This window comes from Aegilops tauschii, chromosome 3 (assembly GCF_002575655.3).
Source record: "Aegilops tauschii subsp. strangulata cultivar AL8/78 chromosome 3, Aet v6.0, whole genome shotgun sequence".
Lineage (NCBI taxonomy): Eukaryota > Viridiplantae > Streptophyta > Magnoliopsida > Poales > Poaceae > Aegilops > Aegilops tauschii.
In genome coordinates this window covers 183,051,323-183,074,723 of record NC_053037.3, presented here as the reverse complement: position 1 = coordinate 183,074,723, position 23,401 = coordinate 183,051,323, and the positions used below count along the sequence as shown (strand labels likewise).

At 44.5% G+C, this 23,401-nt stretch overlaps 3 protein-coding genes across 3 annotated transcripts; all 3 read left to right on the top strand.

Annotated features, from left to right (window-relative positions):
• Window positions 1-4,749: 4,749 nt before the first annotated feature.
• On the top strand, window positions 4,750-5,442 carry LOC141042827 (uncharacterized). Its single transcript, XM_073511722.1, has one exon. It carries the CDS (start codon window positions 4,750-4,752, stop codon window positions 5,440-5,442), a length of 693 nt encoding a protein of 230 aa, XP_073367823.1.
• Window positions 5,443-7,576: 2,134 nt separating this feature from the next.
• LOC141042826 (uncharacterized) lies at window positions 7,577-8,649 on the top strand. The gene is made up of 2 exons (XM_073511721.1): window positions 7,577-7,860; window positions 8,346-8,649. Exons 1-2 carry the CDS (start codon window positions 7,577-7,579, stop codon window positions 8,647-8,649), a joined length of 588 nt encoding a protein of 195 aa, XP_073367822.1.
• Window positions 8,650-21,817: 13,168 nt separating this feature from the next.
• LOC141042825 (uncharacterized) lies at window positions 21,818-22,510 on the top strand. Its single transcript, XM_073511720.1, has one exon. The coding sequence runs from the start codon at window positions 21,818-21,820 to the stop codon at window positions 22,508-22,510; it is 693 nt and encodes a 230-aa protein (XP_073367821.1).
• The last annotated feature ends 891 nt before the right edge of the window (window positions 22,511-23,401 follow it).

Below are 23,401 nucleotides of genomic sequence, written 5' to 3'. Positions count from 1 at the left end.
AGAAATAATGTGTTGTCTGCAGGGCTCTTTTGCGTCCATGTGTTATGCATGCTTTCTCATTTGAGAGTACTCAAGATTCCTGAGGTGTACATCATGAAAAGATACACCCATAACGCACGATCAAATGCGACGTTTGACAGAAGAGACTATGAACAAACAGCACCAGATGGAACATCACTTTTTTGTCGTAGAAAATTGCTGACAGAAACAGCAATGGACCTTGCAAACAGAGTGACAAGGTCCGACACTGGGTGCCACAGAGCGTTGTCTGGTATGAGGGCACTGACCGAGGAAGTTGATGTGCTCAACGAAGAAGAAGAAGAAGAAGAAGAAGAAGAAGAAGAAGAAGAAGAAGAAGAAGAAGAAGCAAAACTAAAGCAAGCAGAGAAATCCCAGCATGACAATAATGCCGAGCAAGTAGAAAATACCGAACACAGCGGAACTGGTGCTATAAAAAAAGAAACAATTCTTCCACCTCCTGTTTCAAACACAAGAGGAAGGAAGAAAGGGGGCGACGCAACCCAGAAAAAGGTTGCATGCAAGGAGAAAAATGATGACAAAAACAGTAAGCCACAGCCTGAGCTGGACAGTGATGGTCACCCACTGGGAATAAGAAGGTGCAAGACATGTAATGAAATCAGTGGCCACAATTCCAGGACATGTACAAAAAGACATGAACAAGAAAAACGAGGACATGACGATGCACAACCAAACAGAAATTCCACTCACAACACTAAGAAATGGATGAAACCGAGACGTTGTAGCATTTGCAAAAAGAGGAAGAGACACAATTCAAGAACCTGCCCCAAAAGAACAAGATCAGAAAATGAGGAAGATGAGGAAGATGAAATCAAAGAAGAAGATGGTGACACAACTGAAGAAGAAATGGCTTATGAAGAAGCAGATGAAGAAGAGGAGGAAGAAGAGAGTGAAGAGGACGAAGAACATGAAGAAACTGAAGAAGAAGTGGCTTATGAAGAAACAGATGATGAAGATGAGGAAGAGCAAGAAGAGGAGGAAGAAGAGAGTGAAGAGGACGAAGAACATGAAGAAACAATGCCAACAAGAACACCACAAGGGAATGCTGCTGTACAGAAACAACCGAGAACGACACCACTTTCAAAAAACAAGGTAGGATCACGAAAGGATGCAGTTCACAGCACTAAAAAACAAAAGCAGCCATCAACCAGCACGCGGGGAGCAAAGAAGGATGCAATTCACAGCACTGGAAAACGAAAGCAGCCATCAACCAGCACGCGGGGAGCAAAGAAGGGTGCAGTTCACAGCACTCAAAATCAAAAGCAGCCATCAACCAGCACACGGGGAGCAAAGAAGGATGCAGTTCACATCACTGGAAAACGAAAGCAGCCATCAACAAGCACGCGGGGAGCAAAGAAGGATGCAGTTCACAGCACTCAAAAAAAAAGCCACCATCAACCAGTACGCGAGGGACTACAAACACAACGGTGCAGAGACAAGAACCAGCAACACCGCCACGGAAAACAAAAGGAAGTGCGACATTAGACACGCTCCAGTCACCGCGGAGAAGCAGCAGTTTAACGACCAAATAGATGAACTTCAATAAATTAATCATATGCATAGCAGTTTGCTTACCTATATGACTTATGTATCAGTTTAAATTTCGTGTAAACACAAATTTACCACTGACTATGAGTTATTCAACTAAACCATCTAAAGACAAATGGTGTATATAGTATACCATATATATAGCAGTCTAGAGTAAAACTTTGACACATATTAATCCAAAAACGATGTAAAAAATGCAGTTAGCTCACTGGCAGCACGAGGTTCGGAATAATAATTGAAGCGGTTCAGATCACACAAGTGCTTATTACAAAACACATCAAAAAGATGAAGCCTTCGACACGCAGAAGTACTTATTACAAATCAACCTCGTAACCTTAACCAATCACGTCAAACGTGATTCTAACCGTACGATCCTCGAGTTCAAAGAAGTTGAGGACAACAACTTGCTCAGACTTCAGACCACTATCAATGACAAATTCCTTCCACCCTTTCTGCAGACACATCCGCCCGTCAACGCCTACACGGTACTTGGCTGGTTTAAGGTGTCCATTACCAAGAACAACTTGGAGAATTCCCTTCTTCTTGAGCCGGAGATACCTAACAGCTCGTTGGGGAATTTTCTGCAAAAAAGCAGTACAGATTAAACGCAATCTAATGTGCAGTGCGGAACATGCAAACAAGAAGTACGCTTACAACTATTATGAAGTTCTTGAGACTACCTGCATGTAGTGAAAAACGTACAAGCGGGGAAAATTGTGGAAACTATTACTTCTCATCTAGTATCTAAACAGTTAACATATTGTAACCATGCAAAATAAAACACGAGCTCCATGCACACAAGCAAAAAAAATAAAAACAAGATATAAGTACAAAGTGCAGTACACTTCAATAAAACAAAATAAGTGCATTCCTAAAAAACTAGAAGTTCAGACTAGTATGGAATTATACAAAAAATAGAAAACACAAAGAAAAAATCAGATCAAGCGAAAAATACCATCTTGTAGTGAGTCTCAACATCTGTTGGCGTAAGCTGATGGACAAAAGGACTTGTGCGGCCAAGGCCACGACGAAGCAGGGCGGAATAGAACGCAGAAACGTTGATGTGGCCCATATCAAATCCTTCTGTGAATACTGTGCCATATGCAAGCTGCTCCGCTTGCCCAGCTCGGCACAATACCTTCCCCCCACGACGAGCACGACGGGCATGCGAGCAAGCTGAGAAATCGCAGTGCGTCGGCACACCACAACCATGCCCGTAGCAGGAGAGATTCGCGCAGGGGCCTGGAGCCATCGCAACAAAAACCTAGAAAAGGAAGAAAATAAAGAGAGGCTCGAGAAAGGAGAGAAGTTGCGGCTAGAGGAGAAATGAACTGCAAAGGAAGGGTAGAAGTTGGCCTACATTTATAGGAGAGGAATGCAAAAAGGTCAAAACTGGAAATTAAAGGGGAGTTAATGAAAATTACGTTACCAAGAATGAAGGACAATCAATAAAGGTTTATGTTACCAAAGAAAAAAGTCTTACCAGGAAGTTCTACAAAGACTTTGACTGCAGAAATTCCCACGAACTAACCGCAGATCATTAAATAATAATTCTCTGAAAAATTATAATCCACAGACCATTTTATGTGTGCAGTTCTCCAAAGTCTTACCAGGAAGTTCACTATACGTGTGCATGAAGTGCAGTACATGCTCAAAATGAAGCACAAAGAAAAGCACTTTCGCGCAGTGCACAAAGGCAGAATTAGTGCACCTGATGTAGTCCTTAACTGTAAGCCATGTAGTCCGCAGCGTTGGCATAACCAGTCACAACTTTAGCAGAAAGAAGCATGCACAAAGTGCAAAATGTGTACACCTGAAGCACAGGACCATGACGAATGCAGTGCACATAGAGGCAACAAAGCAGTGCACACCCGTACACTAGAAAAAATGCTACGTAAGAGGGAAAAACAATAAAGATAAATGCTACCAATGCAGTGCACAAAAATGTAGCGCAAACATGAGTAGTACGGAATGCGTGCACATGCAGTACAGAACCCTGATCAATGCAGTGCACGGATGATTTGCTAAGCAGTGCACGCCCCTACATTAAAAAAACCTTAAGATAGAAAATACAAAGAAAAAAAATTGACCACCAAAGGTGCATCCGGCCCCAGCCAGTCTCGTAGTAGGTCTGCGCCCACCGTAGGCGAGCCGTTCTGAGCCATAATGCATGGGGCCGGGTGCACATGGGCCCACAGGTCAGAGAGCATAGAGCATCGAGCGCCGTGTATAAGCGCCCAAATAAGTAACCAGAGGAGTTCGATACGGCTGCCTCGCCAGCACTTATAAACAGGTCGGGCGCGCCTTCCGCGGGCGAGGTGGGACTAAACATTAGGCCGCACACAACGCACTGGGAACCAGTCGTGCTCACAGGCCGACTTGGGCCCAATGCGTCTTCACTCCACGAACACAGGCCCAACAAGGCCCACTAAGAAAAAACAATAACTTTAAAAAATGGGGGCCCCCCCAACCCCCCTACTCCTCCCGTACAGGGACTGCAGTAATTACAGGCAAAAAAAGATGCAGTATGCAGCACTAGAAAAATGCAGTGCATTTCGTTACACGAAGCAGTACGGTTTAGCAAATCCAGTTCCGGAGTACCTACATGAATAAATACACGGTATAGAACACAGCGAAAAACTCGTAAAATTGCGGATTACATTGTACATTATTCAGGGGCTGCAGCAAGGACACGCAAAAAATACTGTGAAGTAAGCACCTGTACATAGAATGTAGTTCTCCATTGCACATGATGCAGTGCGGAACTATAATCAATGCAGTTTCATTATCATGCAGGATACATATAAACATGACAAAATGCCCATTCGCACAAATAGTGGTGGTTAAAAAAATCTACTGATCAAAAATAAAAAACCACGTTAAAAAACACCACGTTCGCATACAACCACCCAATAGGAGCGGTTCCGTTGCCACAAGCCCACGATCACAGACGTAACACCAACCCACAATCTGCACAAACCGCATCGTCAGCGAGATCGTGCAGTTCATCCGATGTGGCCATCCCACCCCACGCCCTCCCCTTAAATTCAGACCCCTGCCATAGGCCTTCTCATCCACAACAACACAAGTGTCCATTGTGCTGCCACCAAATCGCTCCATCACATCCATCTCCACGCAAAACACCAAGCCCTACTACCGGCCATGGCGTTCGCCAACGAGTACAAGGACGTGGAGGCCCACGGCAACACCAAGTTGTACGTCATCCACACCAACGACAAGAAGCAGATGGCGATCACCCTTGCGCGGTACGAGCGCCACCTCAGCGTCCAGCGCCACAAGATCGTCGGCAGTGATCTCGAGTACAACAACGAGCCTGAAGCGACGCAGAAACCCGCCCTCTGCCAACTCTCCATCGGCAAGAAACACCCGGTGCTGCTCTTCCAACTGAGCGCTGCTGAAAGGTGCACCGTCTTCGACAACTTCCTCGCCGACCCCAGGTGCACCTTTGCAGGCTTCTCCATCGACGGCGACAAAACCAGGCTAGAGCGCGTCAATCTGGTGGTCGCCAACTTCGTCGACATCAAGAAGGAGTGGAGGGTGCCCGAGGCAACCAAGGAGTTGGACTCCCTTGGAGACGTCTCCGGCATGCTCATCGACGACTACTACAACAACATGAAGAAGAAGATCACCGACGACGAGCACAAGCGCTGGGCCACCCTGCCTCTGTCCATGAGGCACATCGAGTACGCGGCAAAGGACGCCTACGCAGCGTACGTGATATGGAACCGCATCACCCTCACCCAGGACGGGCTTCGCCGTGCAAAGCTGGAGAAGGAGGAGCCCCCCAAGAAGCGCGCCAGGAGCAGCTGGGGATGGGCAGACGCTAACTGGTGAAGAAGAAGATGGTGCCGGCCAAAGAGCCACCAATGCCAGCGTCGTTTTAGAATTATCATCAAATTTGCTTTATGTTGTTTGCTATGTATCGTTAGTTTGCTTGTGATCATTTGCTTTTGCTGAACTTAGTTTGCTTGCCATGCAGAATCACTTGTAATGACGAACTTTGATTATGTTAGATTGCTTTCTGTTGAAATTAGTTTGCTCATGATGAACTTGTCGTACAGAATGCCTGTGATAATTTGTTTTCTGTTGTTTGCTTATGTACCATTAGATTCGAGTAGTGTGCAAAACGAAATAAGATGCAGTGTGCAAATAGGAAGCATGCAGTGCAAGTTGTGTACCAATGCAGTATAGACTCTATCAAATGAAGTTTACACATACCCAACGAAGCAGTGCATGCCCCTAAATTTGGAAAAAACGAATACATAAGAGAAAAACACAAAAAGAAAAATGCGATATGTATATGTAGTGCGGAAATATATGAACGTGCAGTACGGAAATGTAATCAATGCAGTACACACATGATTTTATAAGAAGTTCACTCCCCTACATTGGAAAAAAGATTACATAAGAGCAAAAACACGAAAAAAATGAGAACTATGCATGTAGTACGGACTGCGTGCACATGCAGTACAGAACCCTCATCAGTGCAGTGCACGGATGATTTACAAAGCAGTGCACGCCCCTACATTGAAAAAAAATGTAGTGCAGAAATATATGAACCTGCAGTACAGAAACATAATCAATGCAGTACACGTATGTTTACTAAGTAGTGCACTCCCCTACATTGGAAAAAAGATTACGTAAGAGCAAAAACATGAAAACAAAAAATGAGACCTGAACATGTAGTACGGAATGCGTGCACATGCAGTACAGAACCCTGAACAATGCAGTGCGCAAGTGGTTTGATAACCAGTGCACGCCCCTACGTTGAATAAAATACTTAAGATAAAAAATACAAAGAAAAAAATTGACCACCACAGGTGCATCCGGCCCCAGCCAGTCTTGTAGCAGGTCCGCGCCCACCGTAGGCGAGCCGTTCTGAGCCACAATGCATGGGGCCGGGCGCACATGGGCCCACAGGTCATAGAGCATAGAGCAGCGAGCGCCGTGTATAGGCGCCCAAATAAGTAACCAGAGGAGTTTGATACGGCTGCCTCGCCAGCGCTTATAAACAGGTCGGGCGCGCCTTCCGCGGGCGAGGTGGGACTAAAAATTAGGCCGCACACAATGCGCCGGGAACCAGCCGTGCTCACAGGCCGACTTGGGCCCAATGCGTCTTCACTACCCGAACACAGGCCCAACAAGGCCCACTAAGAAAAAACAATAACTTCAAAAAATAAAACATCAAAGAAAAATGAGAAACATTTTTTAAATGAATAACAACAACAAAAGAAAATGTGCGTGGGCACTGCCAGAAACTACAGTTCGCTATTAATAAAGAAAATGCAGAAAGCCCGAAGTAAACGCACAAATGCAGTCCGCGACGCCAAACAATGCAATTCTCCACGTGGAAGCACGAAGTATTCTTTTTTCTGAAATGCAGTTCTCCTTCTACTGCATTGCAGTATCGCTAAAATGAAGAATGTAGCCCTGTTAGTTAAGCAAAGCAGTCCGTTATAGAATAAAGAACTGCATGAAAGAACTCCATCAAGAAACTAAATGTGCGTACATCTGTATCAATCCTAATCCGATATAATTCAGTGCACGAAGAATAAATTTCACTTCCATGCAGTACACTATGTGGACGTACGCGGTTCTGTTCCGATAGCAAAGAAGTGCACTTAATAGGAAAATTCACCGAAAACACAATCATCACATTTTCTGACAGTTGCGTGCATACCTGAACAAGTCACGAAAAAAGAGGACACGATGTTGCGGATTTCCAACGCACTAACAGAGCCTCCTCATAGCAGAACCTCTCTATAGTTGCCACGTAACTAAAAACAGAGCCCCACCACGCTACCACCCTGCTCCACCTCTCCCACGTCCTGTCAAGGAGAGCAGAGGAGAGCAGAGGAGAAAACACAACTGCTTCGTACCCCAAAAAACCCCATTGCATCTTCTTCTCCACACTTCCTTTCACCAACCTCTTCTCTCCAGAACAAACACGAGAGAGCAGAGGAGAGTCATGGCGGATGCACCTCTTTACAAGCAGCGCCGCAGGTACACCAGGGAGCTCCACGACGTCGACCTCCACGGCAACCACAAGCTCCAAGTCGTTTGCACAAGCAAGGGTGAAGACGTGGACAGGATGTTGTCCACGCTCAGGAGGAAGCTCGGCGTAATGCCCGTCAAACTAGTCGGCGTTGATGTCGAGTACACGCACTACGTGAAGCCACAGCGGGCAGCAGTGCTCCAGCTATGCGTAGAAAAAGAATGCCTTGTCTACCACATCTCTGCAGCTAAAGACAGGTCAGAATAACTATCAATCTGTACTATTGATTGTCAATATTGATTTTAAATTTTCTTCACTTCAATCGCCAATATTTAAACTTTGGTTTTCATTTTTGAAAAGCATGGCATATGAATTCATTGACAGTTTTCATCTGGCTCCATGTATGTCACTCATGTGCTCAATTCTTAAATTATATGATCTAGCAATACACGCAGTTTTATTTTGTTTTACCAAATACAAACTATTTGACTGAACAATAGAAAACTGCAACATTACTATACAAAACATGTATGAAATTTAGTTCAAGAATACAATCATGCACAAAACATGCATTTTTTATGCAATATATTATCAGATTTACTAGTTATGCTGAACAAAGTATTAGCAACTACTCAATGCAACAGATTCAGGTATTCATATTGCAGTTCAGTTTCAGACAAAACAAAAATATTGGTACTTCTAAGAAAATAAACTATATTCACTCTATACAAACATCTTGTAGGCCAATGGAACTAGACAAATTCGTCATGAATGGTGAGTACACCTTCGTCGGATTCGCCATTAAAGGAGACAAAAGCAAGCTGAAGCTATCTGGTTTGGAGATCAACTCCGACAACTACATTGATATTCAGGTGGAATGGAGAGACCCATACAATAAAAAGAAGTTTGACTCTTTAGCTGATGTTGTCGGCAGGATGATAGACATTCACTACCATGACATGAAGAAAAAATTAACCGCAAGGAGGACCATACTCTGTGGGGATTTTGCCCACTGCCAGAAAAGCTTATCAAGTATGCAGCAATAGATGCATTCACAACATATGAGTCATGGATAATCATCTACGATGTCATCATGGGACTGGACATGCAAAAAATAGACAAAGAAGCAAAGCAGAAGAAGAACAAGGCTGTAATCCAATACAGCAACTAGAAATAATTCAGGGCTATGTTTTAGTTTCACTTTACTTTAGTCGTTGTGTTGTTCTTTGTTTCATCTATGCAAGCTTTTGATTATGTCCATTGCTTCATATCGAACATTTCTTTTGTAAAAACAATGTCGTTTTAGAATTATCATTAAATTTTATTTCTGTTGTTTGCTTATGTATCACAGTTTGCTTCTGATCAATTGCTTTCGCTGAAATTAGTTTGTGTTAGAACAAGTATCCAGAAAACTTTGAAAAATTTAATGTGTGATACCAAAACGTGAATACAGTTCACATAACAAATATAAGGCAGTTCACAGAGTGTATACATGAAGTGCAGTACATGCATAAATGCAGAACAAAGGGGCTGCAGCAACTTTTGTTCAGTGCACAACATACATACTTGGTACGCGCAGTGCAGTACTCAACGTTGGTGCAAGCAGTACAAATGACATCATTTGTACTACCACGAAATATATATACTCCAAAAGAAAAAAATGCTTCAGATAAGGAAAAAAATTGACCACCCAGCTACAACAAGGCCCCAGCCAGTCCCATAATAGGTATGTAAAAAATGTGTGCAGTTCTCCAAAGTCTTACAAGGAAGTTCACTATATGTGTGCATGAAGTGCGGTACATAATCAAAATGAACCACAAGATAAGCACTTTCGCACAGTGCACAACACAGAATTAGTGCACCTGATGCAGTACTTAAATGTAAGTCATGCAGTCCGCAGCGTTCGCATAACCAGTCACAACTTTGGCACAAAGAAGCATGCACGCAGTGCAAAATGTGTACACGTGCAGCACATGACTATGACGAATGCAGTGCACATAGAAGCAACAAAGCAATGCACACCCGTACACTAGAAAAAATGATACGTAAGAGGGAAAAACAATAAAGAAAAATGCTACCCATGCAGTGCACAAAAATGTAGCGCAAACATGTGTAGTACGGAATGCGTGCACATGAAGTACAGAACCCTGATCAATGTAGTGCAAGGATGGTTTGCTAAGCAGTGCACGCCCCCGCATTGAAAAAAATACTTAAGATAGAAAATACATAGAAAAAAAATTGACCACCACAGGTGCACCGGTCCCCAGCCAGTCTCGTAGTAGGTCTGCGCCCACAGAAGGCGAGTCGTTCTGAGTCACAATGCATGGGGGCAGGCACATATGGGCCCACAGGTCATAGAGCATAGAGCAGCGAGCGCCGTGTATAAGCGCCCAAATAAGTAACCAGAGGAGTTCGATACGGCTGCCTCGCCAGCGATTATAAACAGGTCGGGCGCGCCCTCCGCGGGCGAGGTGGGACTAAACATTAGGCCGCACACAACGCACTAGGAACCAACCGTGCTCTCAGGCCGACTTGGGCCCAATGCATCTTCACTCCCCGAACACAGGCCCAACAAATTCTCACAGCCCAAAAACAAACAAAGCCCAACAACGCATAACTAGCAAGTTACTCCAGTACCCCCTCACCTTAAAAAAATGCAGTCCGTTGTGCAGTCCGGTATGGGACGGAAGATGTGCTGTCAATAAATCATTGCAGTTCGCTTAGACAAATATTTTTTCCAGCAAATCAAAAACACTACCACGACGAATCTTTTAACTTGGCTACAACGGCAAATCCCACGTCACATCCTGACTTGGTTGACAGGCGCACGGGGTGTGACGGACTCGCCTGCGCATGCGGTGCCGCGGCACGCCGTGTCGCTGCCTGCTCCGGCTCGTTGCAGGCTCGGCCTCGCAGGGGGTGGGGAGGGGGGTCACGACCCCCCCTCCCACCCCCTGCTCGGCCTCGTGCTAACGCACGCAGTGCGCTTGGTTGACAGGCACAGTGCAGACATTCTGTTTTTCCAACAGTAGGACGCACGCAACCCCAGAGCCACACCCCTAAGATAGACAAGGAGGCGACGGGGTGTGAGGGACTGGCCTGCGCATGCAGCGCCGCGGCACGCCGCGTCGCCGCCTGCTCCGGCTCGTTCCAGGCTCGGCCTGGTAGGGGGTGGGGAGGGGGGTCACGACCCCCCTCCCACCCCCCTGCTCGGCCTCGCGCTAACGCACGCAGTGCGCTTGGTTGACAGGCGCAGTGCGGACATTTTGTTTTTCCTACAATAGGACGCACGCAACCACAGAGCCACACCCCTAAGATAGATAGGGAGGCGATGGGGTATGACGGACTCGCCTGCGCATGCGGCACCGCGGCACGCCGCGTCGCCGCCTGCTCCGGCTCGTTCCAGGCTCGGCCTCGCAGGGGGGGTGGGGAGGGGGGCTCACGACCCCCTCCCACCCCCCTGCTCGGCCTCGCGCTAACGCATGCAGTGCGCTTGGTTGACAGGCGCAGTGTGGACATTCTGTTTTTCCAACAATAGGACGCACGCCACCCAGAGCCACATCCCTAAGATAGACAGGGAGGTGACGGGGTGTGATGGACTCGCCTGCGCATGCGGCGCCGCGGCACGCCGCGTCGCCGCCTGCTCCGGCTCGTTCCAGGCTCGGCCTCGCAGGGGGTGGGGAGGGGGGTCACGACCCTCTCCCATCCCCCTGCTCGGCCTCACGCTAACGCATGCAGTGCGCTTGGTTGACAGGCGCAGTGCGGACATTCTGTTTTTCCAACAATAGGACGCACGCAACCCCAGAGCCACACCCCTAAGATAGACAGGGAGGCGACGGGGTGTGACGGACTCACCTGCGCATGCGGCGCCGCGGCACGCCATGTCGCCGCCTGCTCCGGCTCGTTCCAGGCTCGGCCTCGCAGGGGGGTGGGGAGGGGGGTCACGACCCCCCTCCCACCCCCCTGCTCGGCCTCGCGCTAATGCACGCAGTACGTTAAGTACAGGGAATACAAAGAGCAAAATACAAATCTATAGACAACCAAAAAATTGGGGGGGGGGGCCAACCTCCCCCTACCTTACAATACAAACAATAAAAAATAACCAACTGAAGGACGCATCTTTAGGTAAAAGCAGTGCACTTGGTTAGGCAAAGTAGTGCAGTATCATAAAAGCAACGCAGTTCCAGGATACACATATGAATGCAGGGTCTGCGGCAAAAGGTGCAGAAAAAAACAGGTGCAGCACAAACTTGTAGACAAATGCAGTGCTTTTGTGTTGGACGAAGAAGTTCGGCATCACATGCAATGCAGTTTATGGGACACATAAGATACATATAAGTGTGACAAAATGCCAGTTCACACATAACGTGTAAGTCAACAAAAATAAAAATATACACATATATATATACTGTATGAATTATTTATATAAAATACACATACAGATACAAATTCGTCCATAAAACACTACTGCAAAAAAGCAGACGAAAATCACAACAACAGAAAACAAAAGTCTTTTCATACATCATATATCTTAGACACCACACAGTACACAACATGAACCCTAGTTCTTGTCCATACACATGGTTTTTACCAAGTAGATTGTTACTGCGTCTGCGACTGCGTCTGCGATTGCGACAGGGAAGTAAGCCCGAGGTCCGCAATCAGTTCTCGTAGCTCAAGCGGCATGTCTTCATAACACAACATGTTCGAAGAATTGAACAGCAGCTGGAACATGTACTCCACCTTCCAATCTTCAACAACAGGGTGAAAAAGAAAATTAAAAAAATGTAGACAGTGATTAAATAAAAGGTTGTCATAACAAACAAAAAGTGAAAAGGTAAAATAATAAAAAAAGAAACAAGAAAAAGAAGAAAACAGAGAAGGTGTTACATCGGTTTTGATAATTTTCTCAACTAGACGTTGGCCTTCATACAACTGCGTCACCCTCAGAACATAGATTCCGCACTCGTTTGCTCCCTGCGCTGGCATGACCGGGTAAGAGGGCTTCTCTGCCAATTTAACCCAGTCACGGTGGTTCTTAGATTTATACACTTTTTCACCATAAGTCGCCTTCAGCAATTGAGTCATCCTCCTCATCTGGCAAAAAAAGGAAGCACAATGTAAAAATAACACACACCACAGATCAAATTACGATTCAGACGAACCAAAAAATACAAAAGTTGTTTTCAACGTCTAGACACTCCATCTTTTAAATGCACGTGAGGTCATTTCCTTTTATCTCCTTTTTACAAGGATTATGGGGGGTCTGAGAAAAATGCAGTTCTGTCACGCATATGTTGTAGTGCACTACATAAACAAGTGTGGTCGTATGTGTGCTAACATTGCATGTGCAGTTTATAAAAAAATGCAGTAGGAGAAACACAAAAAAGCTTTGCACTTGGCAAGAAAAAATGACATACCAGTTCAGTGCAATCTGAGTGGTAATCACTCCTGCGCCACTTTGTCATGACATCAGCATGACCAGTGTACTTCCTAGTGTCATTGATATCAAACGTCTGGCGATGCTGGTTCATCATGTATAAGGAATAATGACCATCCTTGGAGCGCGGCATCATAATCTGTTCACATAAAAAAACAAAAAATTAAATGAAAACTTATTTCGACACGTAGCACTAGAACCATTGTTCCAAAAATTAACTATAAAAAGAAATGCAACAAACCAGAAAATAAACGATGGGAAACAATGAACTTACCAGTTTTGCATCCAACAGGTTTACGTCGTCACTCACAAAAACCTTGAACTGGTTAACTGCATCTTGTAAAACAAACGGGCTATGCACAACTGGCAACACAGGGTTTCCTTCATCATCTCTCGTCACAAAGGTTTCCATCTGAAGAACATACTGCAAAGAAAAAAGAACAAAGAAAGGACATGAAAAAAAGAATAAACAATGCATGCAGGCATGGACATAAAAAAACCAGTACAATAGAAAAAATGACAGCACACGTTTACCGTGATAAATAAGGGTGAAAGTAGCACACGTTCACCAGAATGATAAAATAAACCCATTTCAGGGTCTTGCTTCCAGTACTTGATGACAAAATCCATGAGATACGAATCCATTAAAGCTCCTTTGCCAAATGTATTATAGATATAGTCAACAGTGTAAGTATCAAGATCACCAAAAGGACTGTTCACCATAAAGAACGCATTCCTGCAGTAAACATACAGAGATGGGATCAATAAAATTAAAATTAAAAACAAAACACACAAAAAGGATCAAGGGCACACACATAAAACTTGTGGTATTTGGTTACAAAATCTTTGCTGAGAACAAGATCCTTTATTTTCCTCACCTCATCAATATATTTGAACCTCGGAGGCTTCAATTTCTCTATAGAGCATCTCAACTTAAAAGCCCTCTCACCTGCCCTCTTGTTCAAAAAAACTTCAATGTCATCCACAGGAGGACGATTAATTGCTGCACTCCAAGTCCTCGTGACGCGAGGACACGGCGTAACAAAATCATCATCATCAACATCAAATACATCGCGTGGAGAGCTAGGTCGAGAAACACTTCCACCATCAGGTTCAGACGCCACAACTATGTTCAAACCATCTCCAGCCAAAGAACCAGAATTATCCAGAGAGATTTCAATGGCGCAATCCTCCATAACCATATCAGAAGCCTGGGACTCGAACAGTGACGTACAGCCTTCATGAAGCCCCCATCAAAACCTAAAACCGTTTAGAAAAAACATGGAAACACTGAGCACAAAATACAAAACCAAAAAACATGTAATACATCTCATTAAAAATAAAAAAATGTAGTTCACTAAAGAATAGAATGCAGCACAATTGTCTACAGCAATGCAGTCCACTTGTCTACATCAATGCAGAATAAAAAAAATATACCCACTTGTATACAACAATGCAGCCCACTTATAAAGAACAATGCAGCTCACTTGCCCAAAAAATAAAACGCATCTCATTAACACAACAAATAAATATACACATGCATTCTAAATCATGAACTTAACTAAACAAACTATTAAAAAAACCGTAAGAACCGGAAGCATGCAGTAGACAAAACATAAAAAAGGAAGGATAAAGAAGTTCACTAAAACAACCTTTATCTGCAAAAATTAAAAGTGATGTTAAATCAAGGGAACACTTTCTCGATATGAGCCAACTATAGAGCATGGCCTTTCTGATGTAGCCAATGTGCTCCACCCCAAACTGAGCAACTCGAACACCATCCCAAGTCTGCAGGAATTGAAACATATAGAATCCACAATCATGCCTGCAATAAAAGAATAAAAAACATTAGTTTCATAAAATGAAAATTAAAAAAACTTGAGCAGTATGGTGAAGAGGGGCTGTACGGAACACACCCATTAGGCTGCATTGGGACAATGACATGTTTCAACACAAATCCATCAAGCGCAGGAGGATTTAGCGGCTCATCAGAACTTGAGCTTCCTTCTTTCCATGCACGCTTGATATTTTTAACCATCCTCCTAAAAACCCTGATCGCATCAGGGCTGCCAGGTTTATTGAGCGAGTCAAGAAATTCAAACCGCCTTTCTTTCACATTTAATGCAACTACACAATAATGGCCAACGCCATCCCTCGTATCTGGCGGATTAAAAGTTGCAAAAAGGACCTGTTCGAAGCACGAAAAAATAAATAAAATTATTATAAGAAGAAGAAACAGAACACTATAAAAAAACACGCAAAATATAGTTTTCGACACATAAAAACGTTACTCACCATATCCTTTTTATCAACACGCTCCTCGGCTTTTGAAGAGAACATCATTTTAACACTCCTGCCTACAGTACCACCATTCCAAATATTTGTCTGCCAATACAAAACCCAAAATCAAACAGTGCTCAAGAAAACATGTCGTCGCACGAAATCAGAAAAGAAAATCAAAAAAATAAAACAAAAATTTCTGCATTCTTACACAAATATGGTACGGGACAACCATTGTCGGAGATCCCTTAAACTTATCTACCAGCAAAGAAACCCCAAGATCTACAAGTCTTGTAGTGAGCATCCCTTTATCCCAAAAGGATTGACCAACTTCGCTAATGGTAATATCACCCATCTCAGTTTTAAAAGCAATCATGTCCCTGAATTTTTATGAAAAACTGAAACATAAGATACTAAAAAAATAACAACAAAGAAAAAGGGCTAAAAACCAAAATTAGAAAATACATATGAACAAAACAATTTCTAAAAAACCATACTTCTTCTTCTTGTCCTTCCGAACCCTCATAACAGCAGCGTACAACTCATTGTATCTTTTCAGAAGAGCTGGATCAATGCTCGACGGTGTCACAACAGGAAGTTCGTCATCTGTAATAAAAAGATGAAGTTCACTTATCCAAAATAATGAAGTTCAAAAATTAAGATAAGGAAATTCTGCTAGCTATTTTGAAAATCACAAACAAAAGATCAAGTTTCACTTATCATTAAACATCTAATACAGATACCATAGTAATTAAACAAAAAATGAAATGAGAAAAACTTCAACTGCACTGTTCGAAACAAAACTCTTGCCTTCAGTGTCAGAGTCTTCATGCTGTTGTTCTTCAGAGCTGACCAAAACATTTTCTTGGATAGGTTGTGACGAATCCACCACAACCTCACTGGACTGCGCTTCTGCAGCAACATCAGCATTCTCTGGATTTACAACAGTCTGGTCAACCGCGACGTCCTTAGATACTTCAGCTACATGAGGCTCCACTCTCGATACTTCAGGAACATCGTTGGCCGCCAGACAAATAGGGGAAGCAACAACACTAACAGCAGGGACGACATTCTCCAGCGGCTTTTCAATGCCAAAATCAGAATCTTCATGCCGACTGGGGGAAAGAGCATCATGGGATTCTTGAGCTACAGAAGGGTCTGCACAGTCGACAGGTACCGATGCAAAAGCACCAACACTGCCACCACCATCAACAGCACAACCGCCCTGATTCAGATCAACGTGAAGTTCCACGTTTTCTTCTCGAGGCTGTGGAAAGATTAAAAAACACACAATAACACAAAAATGAGCATGGGGATAATTAACACAACAACAACTGCAACCCACATGTATCAAAAAACTACAACTTCAACCCACATATACGTAAAAAAGAACTGCAGTTCACTTTGTCAAACGCTGCAGTTCAGTTATGTTAAATATTGAAGCTTACGTATGTAAAACATTATGGACCACGCATGCAAAATGGAAGCAGTTCACTTCTGTCAAACACTAAAGCTCACACATGTAAAACTATTGCAGCTAACATATGTAAATGAAAATGCATATGAGTGAACATAACAGCGTGCATCAAGTTTACAACAACAACAACAAAAAAATTAGATTACAACACACTAACAGAACAAGTAATACAACTATACCTTATCAGCTACAACATCCGGAGGGGACGATGCATCAGCCAAGACCCCATCCTTCCCAGAGCCGTCGTAGGTCTCTTTGTGCACATCACAAGCAGCAACACCAGTCTACAGGCATAGAACAAACCAAAAACAAAAATAAGATGGTAACGAACAAAAAAGAAAAAACTTCAACTATGCACAAGCAGTACACACTTTACAACCGTGAAGTACACAAAAAATACAATAAAAATGGAAAGCAACATACGCAAGTTTAAGAAGAGGGACGCATGGCAGAATAGACATGGCAAAAGTACTTGTACCTGACCAATTCCATCGTCCCTGGTTCCATGGACACCAGAAGATTCCACTCCAGCCTATCACAAAAAACAAAAATAGTGAGGAGCAGTCCACATAATACACAAAAGAGGTTCAAAGCCACAAAAAACCCAGAACATACATTATCAGCGCCAACACCAGCGTCCTGACGGTTCGTTTCATCCAAAATATGCCCAACATCCTTCTCATACCGACCGCACTTTTCCTCTTGTGAATGTCTCAATTGAGCATACGAAGACCGAACATTCGTCACTGCAATCTTCAGGCTTTCAATCACGCCACAATCAAAATTGTGAGCAGCAACAATATCTTCATCTCGTGGGCCATGGCCAATAGGGGAAAAACCAGCAACTGTCCTCAACCTGTCACCAGAGGTTGGCAAATCTTCATTCAACTTCAAAACCTTCAGAAGAAGCTCATCAATCTCCTCGTGTTTTTGGCCGCCAACAAATGTCTGTTTAGAAGAGCTTCTATTATCAAACATCTGTCGAGCCATGAAACCACGAGTACGCGGCACCTCATCATCATAGGCAGGAAGCTGGCTACATATAGGCTCATAAAACCTAGCATGAGTGCTAGGTCCCGCATCAGAGCTGCCGCATACAACTGCAACATGACAGTTGTACACAATATCACCTGACGCCTTCCACTGCAAAAAAAGACAAGAGGCAAACAGAAGTACACATGTGAGTACTAGAAAAGTTCAGATTTATAATGGTGCACCTTTTTAAAAAAACTGATATTAAAAACTCAGATGCACTAACCGACAGCTTCCCAAATTTGTAAGTTTCCAAGTAAATCTTTCCCTTCACAAGCACATCCTCATTGTATAACTTCATCAGGTCCTTGGTCGTCAGGTATGACGCACGTGGCGTCAACATGTGCATGACTGAAAATTTGCGAAGCTTCAAGCAGTCAAGATACATAATCAGGGGGACAATGGCACAACCCTCTGCACAATTCTGCTTGCTGCCTTCTGTTTGACACCTCACCACAGCTGCCTGCAACTCATCAACAACAAGCTGGCAAAAGTCCATCTGAGCCATAGCCGCATAATCCATGTTCTCTACCATTGCAGCAACTCTACCCAAACGAACTGCAGGCCCAGGGCATAGCAAATTCTGGTAGAGTATCAGGAAGAACACCTTCACAGCAAGGTCAACAGTCACATGATCATCTTCCTCCACCAACACCTTCAACTTCTGAAGCAAGTCCTTGACACCTATACTTTTTGAACGGTCAAAGCCAAGCTCATCCTTGAGGGCACTCAACGAGTCATCATGGCCGTAGGCAGCAGGCATGGGTGCATTGTGACGTCCCATGGGTAAATAAAAAATGTGATGAACTGCATCACGATTGATTCGAAGAACCCTGCCATTCCCAAAGTCCATTATCATGGTGGCAGGGTCAATCACTCCCATCAAATAGCACATAAGAATGCGCGACACATTTTTCTTTACTGTCAGTTCAAAGACAACACCAAATCCAGCATCCCGAACACGACTACAGTGTGCCTCTTTCAACAAGGCAGCAGCCTTGCAAACAGTGGGAAGCGACAAATGTACGGTCTTGTTAAATCGAGAATCATCTCCCTCAGCATCATCTTCAGCTGCATTGCTCTTACTAGACTTCTTCCTCTTTGTAAAGGTAAATGCAATCCACATTAGAAGACTAGCCATAAAAAAAGAGACAGAGAAAACACAGATAGAATAACAATGAAGGAAAAAAATGCAGTCCACTTCGACAAACCTTTGGAAAAACATCCACCTCCTCGCCAGAGTCACCACAAACATCTTCATCAACATCATCACGGGAACGCTTGGGTAGACTCTTAGATGAACCACAGTCATTGCGTCTACCACTATGAACATCCCTCACAAAATCAGCAAGCACAAAGTCATCATCATCAGAGTTGGGACCTTCAGTGACATGTAGTCGCTTGCACTGAGGATCATCCTTTCCACCAGCTTCAGCAGTTCTCTTGCCAAGATTCTTGTTCATGCCAGCAACACGTGGACTCCGCCGAGGTGTGCCACCTTCCTCAGCAACAGTACTCAGCCTCTTCTTCTGCAAAGAAGGCTTCTTCACCTTGGCAAATTTGGCACCCTTGGCACCATCTGCAGCTCTCCTCTGCTTCTCCTTCTCCACAAACACTTTTGAGTCACTTTCAAACCTCAACTTCTTCTTGCTTTGCTTCAACTCATATTCACGAAGCTGTTCCGAGACCATCCAATCCTGTGTAACTTCCTCTGTACCATCAACAGACTGTGATTGTGTCTCAGACAAAACGGGACGTCTCTGGTCAAAGCTCACACCAACATTACCCTCTGCAAAATAATGGTCAATCAATTGAGTAACCTCCTCAAACCCAGGCGCCCCAGCATGGAAAACAGACACTGCGTCAAAATGAAGTTTGACTATGGTCGTTAAAAAGTGCACAAAAAGAACAAATGCAGTACACTTAGACATATAGAATGCAGTGCTCCAACCATAAGCTAAAAATAAAAAATAATGCATTGCACAAAAAACTTGAATAAAACAACAATGCAGTTCACACATACATATAGTGGAGTTCACATGTACAAAATAAATACAGTACTGCATACACTAACTTCATGTTTGTTCCCAACAAAATGCCGGACTAGATACAACAAGGCAACACCAATTGGTACAACATCAAAGTAACCAGCATACACAAAATAAACAAATCAATCACATACCAGAAGGAGGGGCCACACTTATGGGAGAAGTTTCAATCAGCGAATTCAATTGATGTCCTCCCTCGACACCATGATCCTTACCACCAGGACAACGAGAGCCAATTGGTGTATCATTATGAGAACCGCAATCACCTACTTGATTCAAAAAGAACCAGAAACAGAAATTACAAAACATCACGTGACAAAATAATGCAAACGAACGCTGACAACTAACAGAGCATAAACCAATGTGCAGGATGATTTAGGAAACTAGATAAACATCAAACGAAATAAACAAAAGCCTAAAATAAGCACTCCACATACCCTGAACTCCTCCTCCCATTCTGCTCGGCGAAGACATGGCGTTTCCCTGCAGCACAACGACGAAGTGACAGATATAAGCAACAAAATCGGCGAAAATCTCACGTAACCCTAGATCCACCGTGCTACACACGAGTATCGACTCCAAATCGAGATAAAATCGACTGCCTACGGAAAAATTACACAAGCAAAAACAGCAACAGCAACTACGAGATAACAAAACAAGACGAGGGGACGATCAACACCGAGAACAAGCGGAACGTACCACAAAAAAGGTGCGGCGACGGCGGGGAGGGGGAGGGTGCGGCGACGGGAACGGACAGGAAAGGGCTGCGGGAGCGCAGCGGCAAGGGCTCGCGGAGCGGACGACGACGCGGAATGCAGGAATAAGAACCTCTTGAGGTCGGCGGTTCCTCGGGCGACGGCGGTTGCTGCGGGCGATGGCGGTTTTGCTCGAGGGAGGAACTGCAAGAGAGGAGAGGGGATTGTTCTCGGTCTCTCTTCTTGTGAGCGGAGCGGTGGGATCGCCTGGAACGGACACGTAGGAGGCCCGCGTGTGGCAAAGGGCAACATAAAACGGGCCGGCCCAAAAACGGCCCGGCTAAAATAAAAAAGACCACATCAAAACGCACATGATGCAGTTCTCTGTGAAGAACATTGAAGTTCGATCGGTAAAACAGAATAAAATAAACGCAGTTCGTAAAAAAAGTTAAAATCAAAAACTGCACGCATGTTAAGAAAACGCATCCGAAAAGAAAAAGTCTACCTTAAAATAAGTGCCACACAAAAAAATGGGGGCCCCCAACCCCCCTACCCCTCCCGTACCAGGGACTGCAGTAAGTACAGGCGAAAAAACAGATGCAGTACACAGCACTAGAAAAATGCAGTGCATTTCATTACACGAAGCAGTACAGTTTAGCAAATCCAGTTCCTACTTACCTACATGAATAAATACACGGTATAGAACACAGCGAAAAACTCATAAAATTGCGGAATACATTGTACTTTCTTCAGGCGCTGCAGCAAGGACACGCAAAATACTGTGAAGTATGCACCTATACACAGAATGCAGTTCTCTACTGTAGGCGATGCAGTGCAGAACTGTAATCAATGCAGTTTCATTATCACGCAGGATACATATAAACGTGACAAAATGCCCGTTCGCACAAATAGTGGTGGCTAAAAAAAATTTACTAATCAAAAATAAAATAAAAACCACGTTAAAAAACACCACGTTCGCATACAACCACCCAATCGGAGCGGTTCCATCGCCACAAGCCCACGATCACAGACGCAACACCAACCCACGATCTGCACAAACCGCATCGTGAACGAGATCGTGCAGTTCATCCGATGCGGCCATCCCACCCCGCGCCCTCCCCTTAAATTCAAACCCCTGCCATAGGCCTTCTCATCCACAACAACACAAGTATCCATTACGCTGCCACCAAATCGCTCCATCACATCCATCTCCACGCAAAACACCAAGCCCTACTACCGGCCATGGCGTTCGCCGACGAGTACAAGGACGTGGAGGCCCACGGCAACACCAAGTTACACTTCATCCACACCAACGACAAGAAGCAGATGGCGATCACCCTCGCGCGGTACGAGCGCCACCTCAGCCTCCAGCGCCAGAAGATTGTCGGCATTGATCTCGAGTACTACAACGAGCCTGAAGCGACGCAGAAACCCGCCCTCTGCCAACTCTCCATCGGCAAGAAACACCCGGTGCTGCTCTTCCAACTGAGCGCCGCTGAAAGGTGCACCATCTTCAACAACTTCCTCGCCGACCCCAGGTACACCTTTGCAGGCTTCTCCATCGACGGCGACAAAACCAGGCTAGAGCGCATCAATCTAGAGGTTGCCAACTTCGTCGGCATCCAGAAGGAGTGGAGGGTGCCCGAGGCAACCAAGGAGTTAGACTCCCTTGGAGACGTCTCCGGCATGCTCATCGACGACTACTACAACAACATGAAGAAGAAGATCACCGACGACGAGCACAAGCGCTGGGACACCCTGCCTCTGTCCATGAGGCACATCGAGTACGCGGCAAAGGACACCTACGCAGCGTACGAGATATGGAACCGCATCACCCTCACCCAGGACAGGCTTCGTCGTGCAAAGCTGGAGAAGGAGGAGCCCCCCAAGAAGCGGGCCAGGAGCAGCTGGGGATGGGGAGACGCTAACTGGTGAAGAAGAAGATGGTGCCGGCCAAAGAGATACCAATGAAGGAAGTGAGCCTAGCTCACTTGGCTAGTGGAGTGGATGTACAACCCAGCCACCCAGGTTCAAGTCCTCACGGGCGTGAATTTGGGTTCTTATTATTTAAAAAAAACTTGCTGTGGGGGGCTTCCCCTACCGCTTTCCTTTCAAAAAAAAGAGCCACCAATGACAGCGTCATTTTAGAATTATCATCAAATTTGCTTTATGTTGTTTGCTTGTGATCATTTGCTTTTGCTAAACTTAGTTTGCTTGCCATGCAGAATCACTTGTAATGGCTAACTTTGATTATGTTAGATTGCTTTCTGTTGAAATTAGTTTGCTCATGATGAACTTGTCGTACAAAATGCCTGTGATAATTTGTTTTCTGTTGTTTGCTTATGTACCATTAGATTCGAGCAGTGTGCAAAACGAAATAAGATGCAGTGTGCAAATAGGACGCATGTAGTGCAAGTTGTGTACCAATGCAGTACAGACTTTGTCAAATGAAGTTTACACATACCCAACGAAGTAGTGCACGCCCCTAAATTTGGAAAAACGAATACATAAGAGAAAAAACACAAAAAGAAAAATGCGATCTGTATGTAGTGCGGAAATATATGAACGTGCAGTATGGAAACGTAATCAATGCAGTACACGCATGATTTACTAAGCAGTTCACTCCCCTACATTGGAAAAAAGATTACATAAGAGCAAAAACACAAAAACAAAAATGAGAACTGTGCATGTAGTACGGACTGCGTGCACATGCAGTACAGAACCCTCATCAGTGCAGTGCACGGATGATTTACAAAGCAGTGCACGCCCCTACATTGAAAAAAATGTGTGCGGAAATATATGAACGTGCAGTACAGAAACATAATC

Excerpts from the sequence above, each read along its gene's own strand:
- LOC141042825 (XM_073511720.1), top strand. The coding sequence starts at position 21,818 with ATGGCGTTCGCCGACGAGTACAAGGACGTGGAGGCCCACGGCAACACC.
- LOC141042826 (XM_073511721.1), top strand. The coding sequence starts at position 7,577 with ATGGCGGATGCACCTCTTTACAAGCAGCGCCGCAGGTACACCAGGGAG. Across the intron at positions 7,861-8,345 it reads ATCTCTGCAGCTAAAGACAG|GCCAATGGAACTAGACAAAT; the intron begins GTCAGAATAACT and ends AACATCTTGTAG.
- LOC141042827 (XM_073511722.1), top strand. The coding sequence starts at position 4,750 with ATGGCGTTCGCCAACGAGTACAAGGACGTGGAGGCCCACGGCAACACC.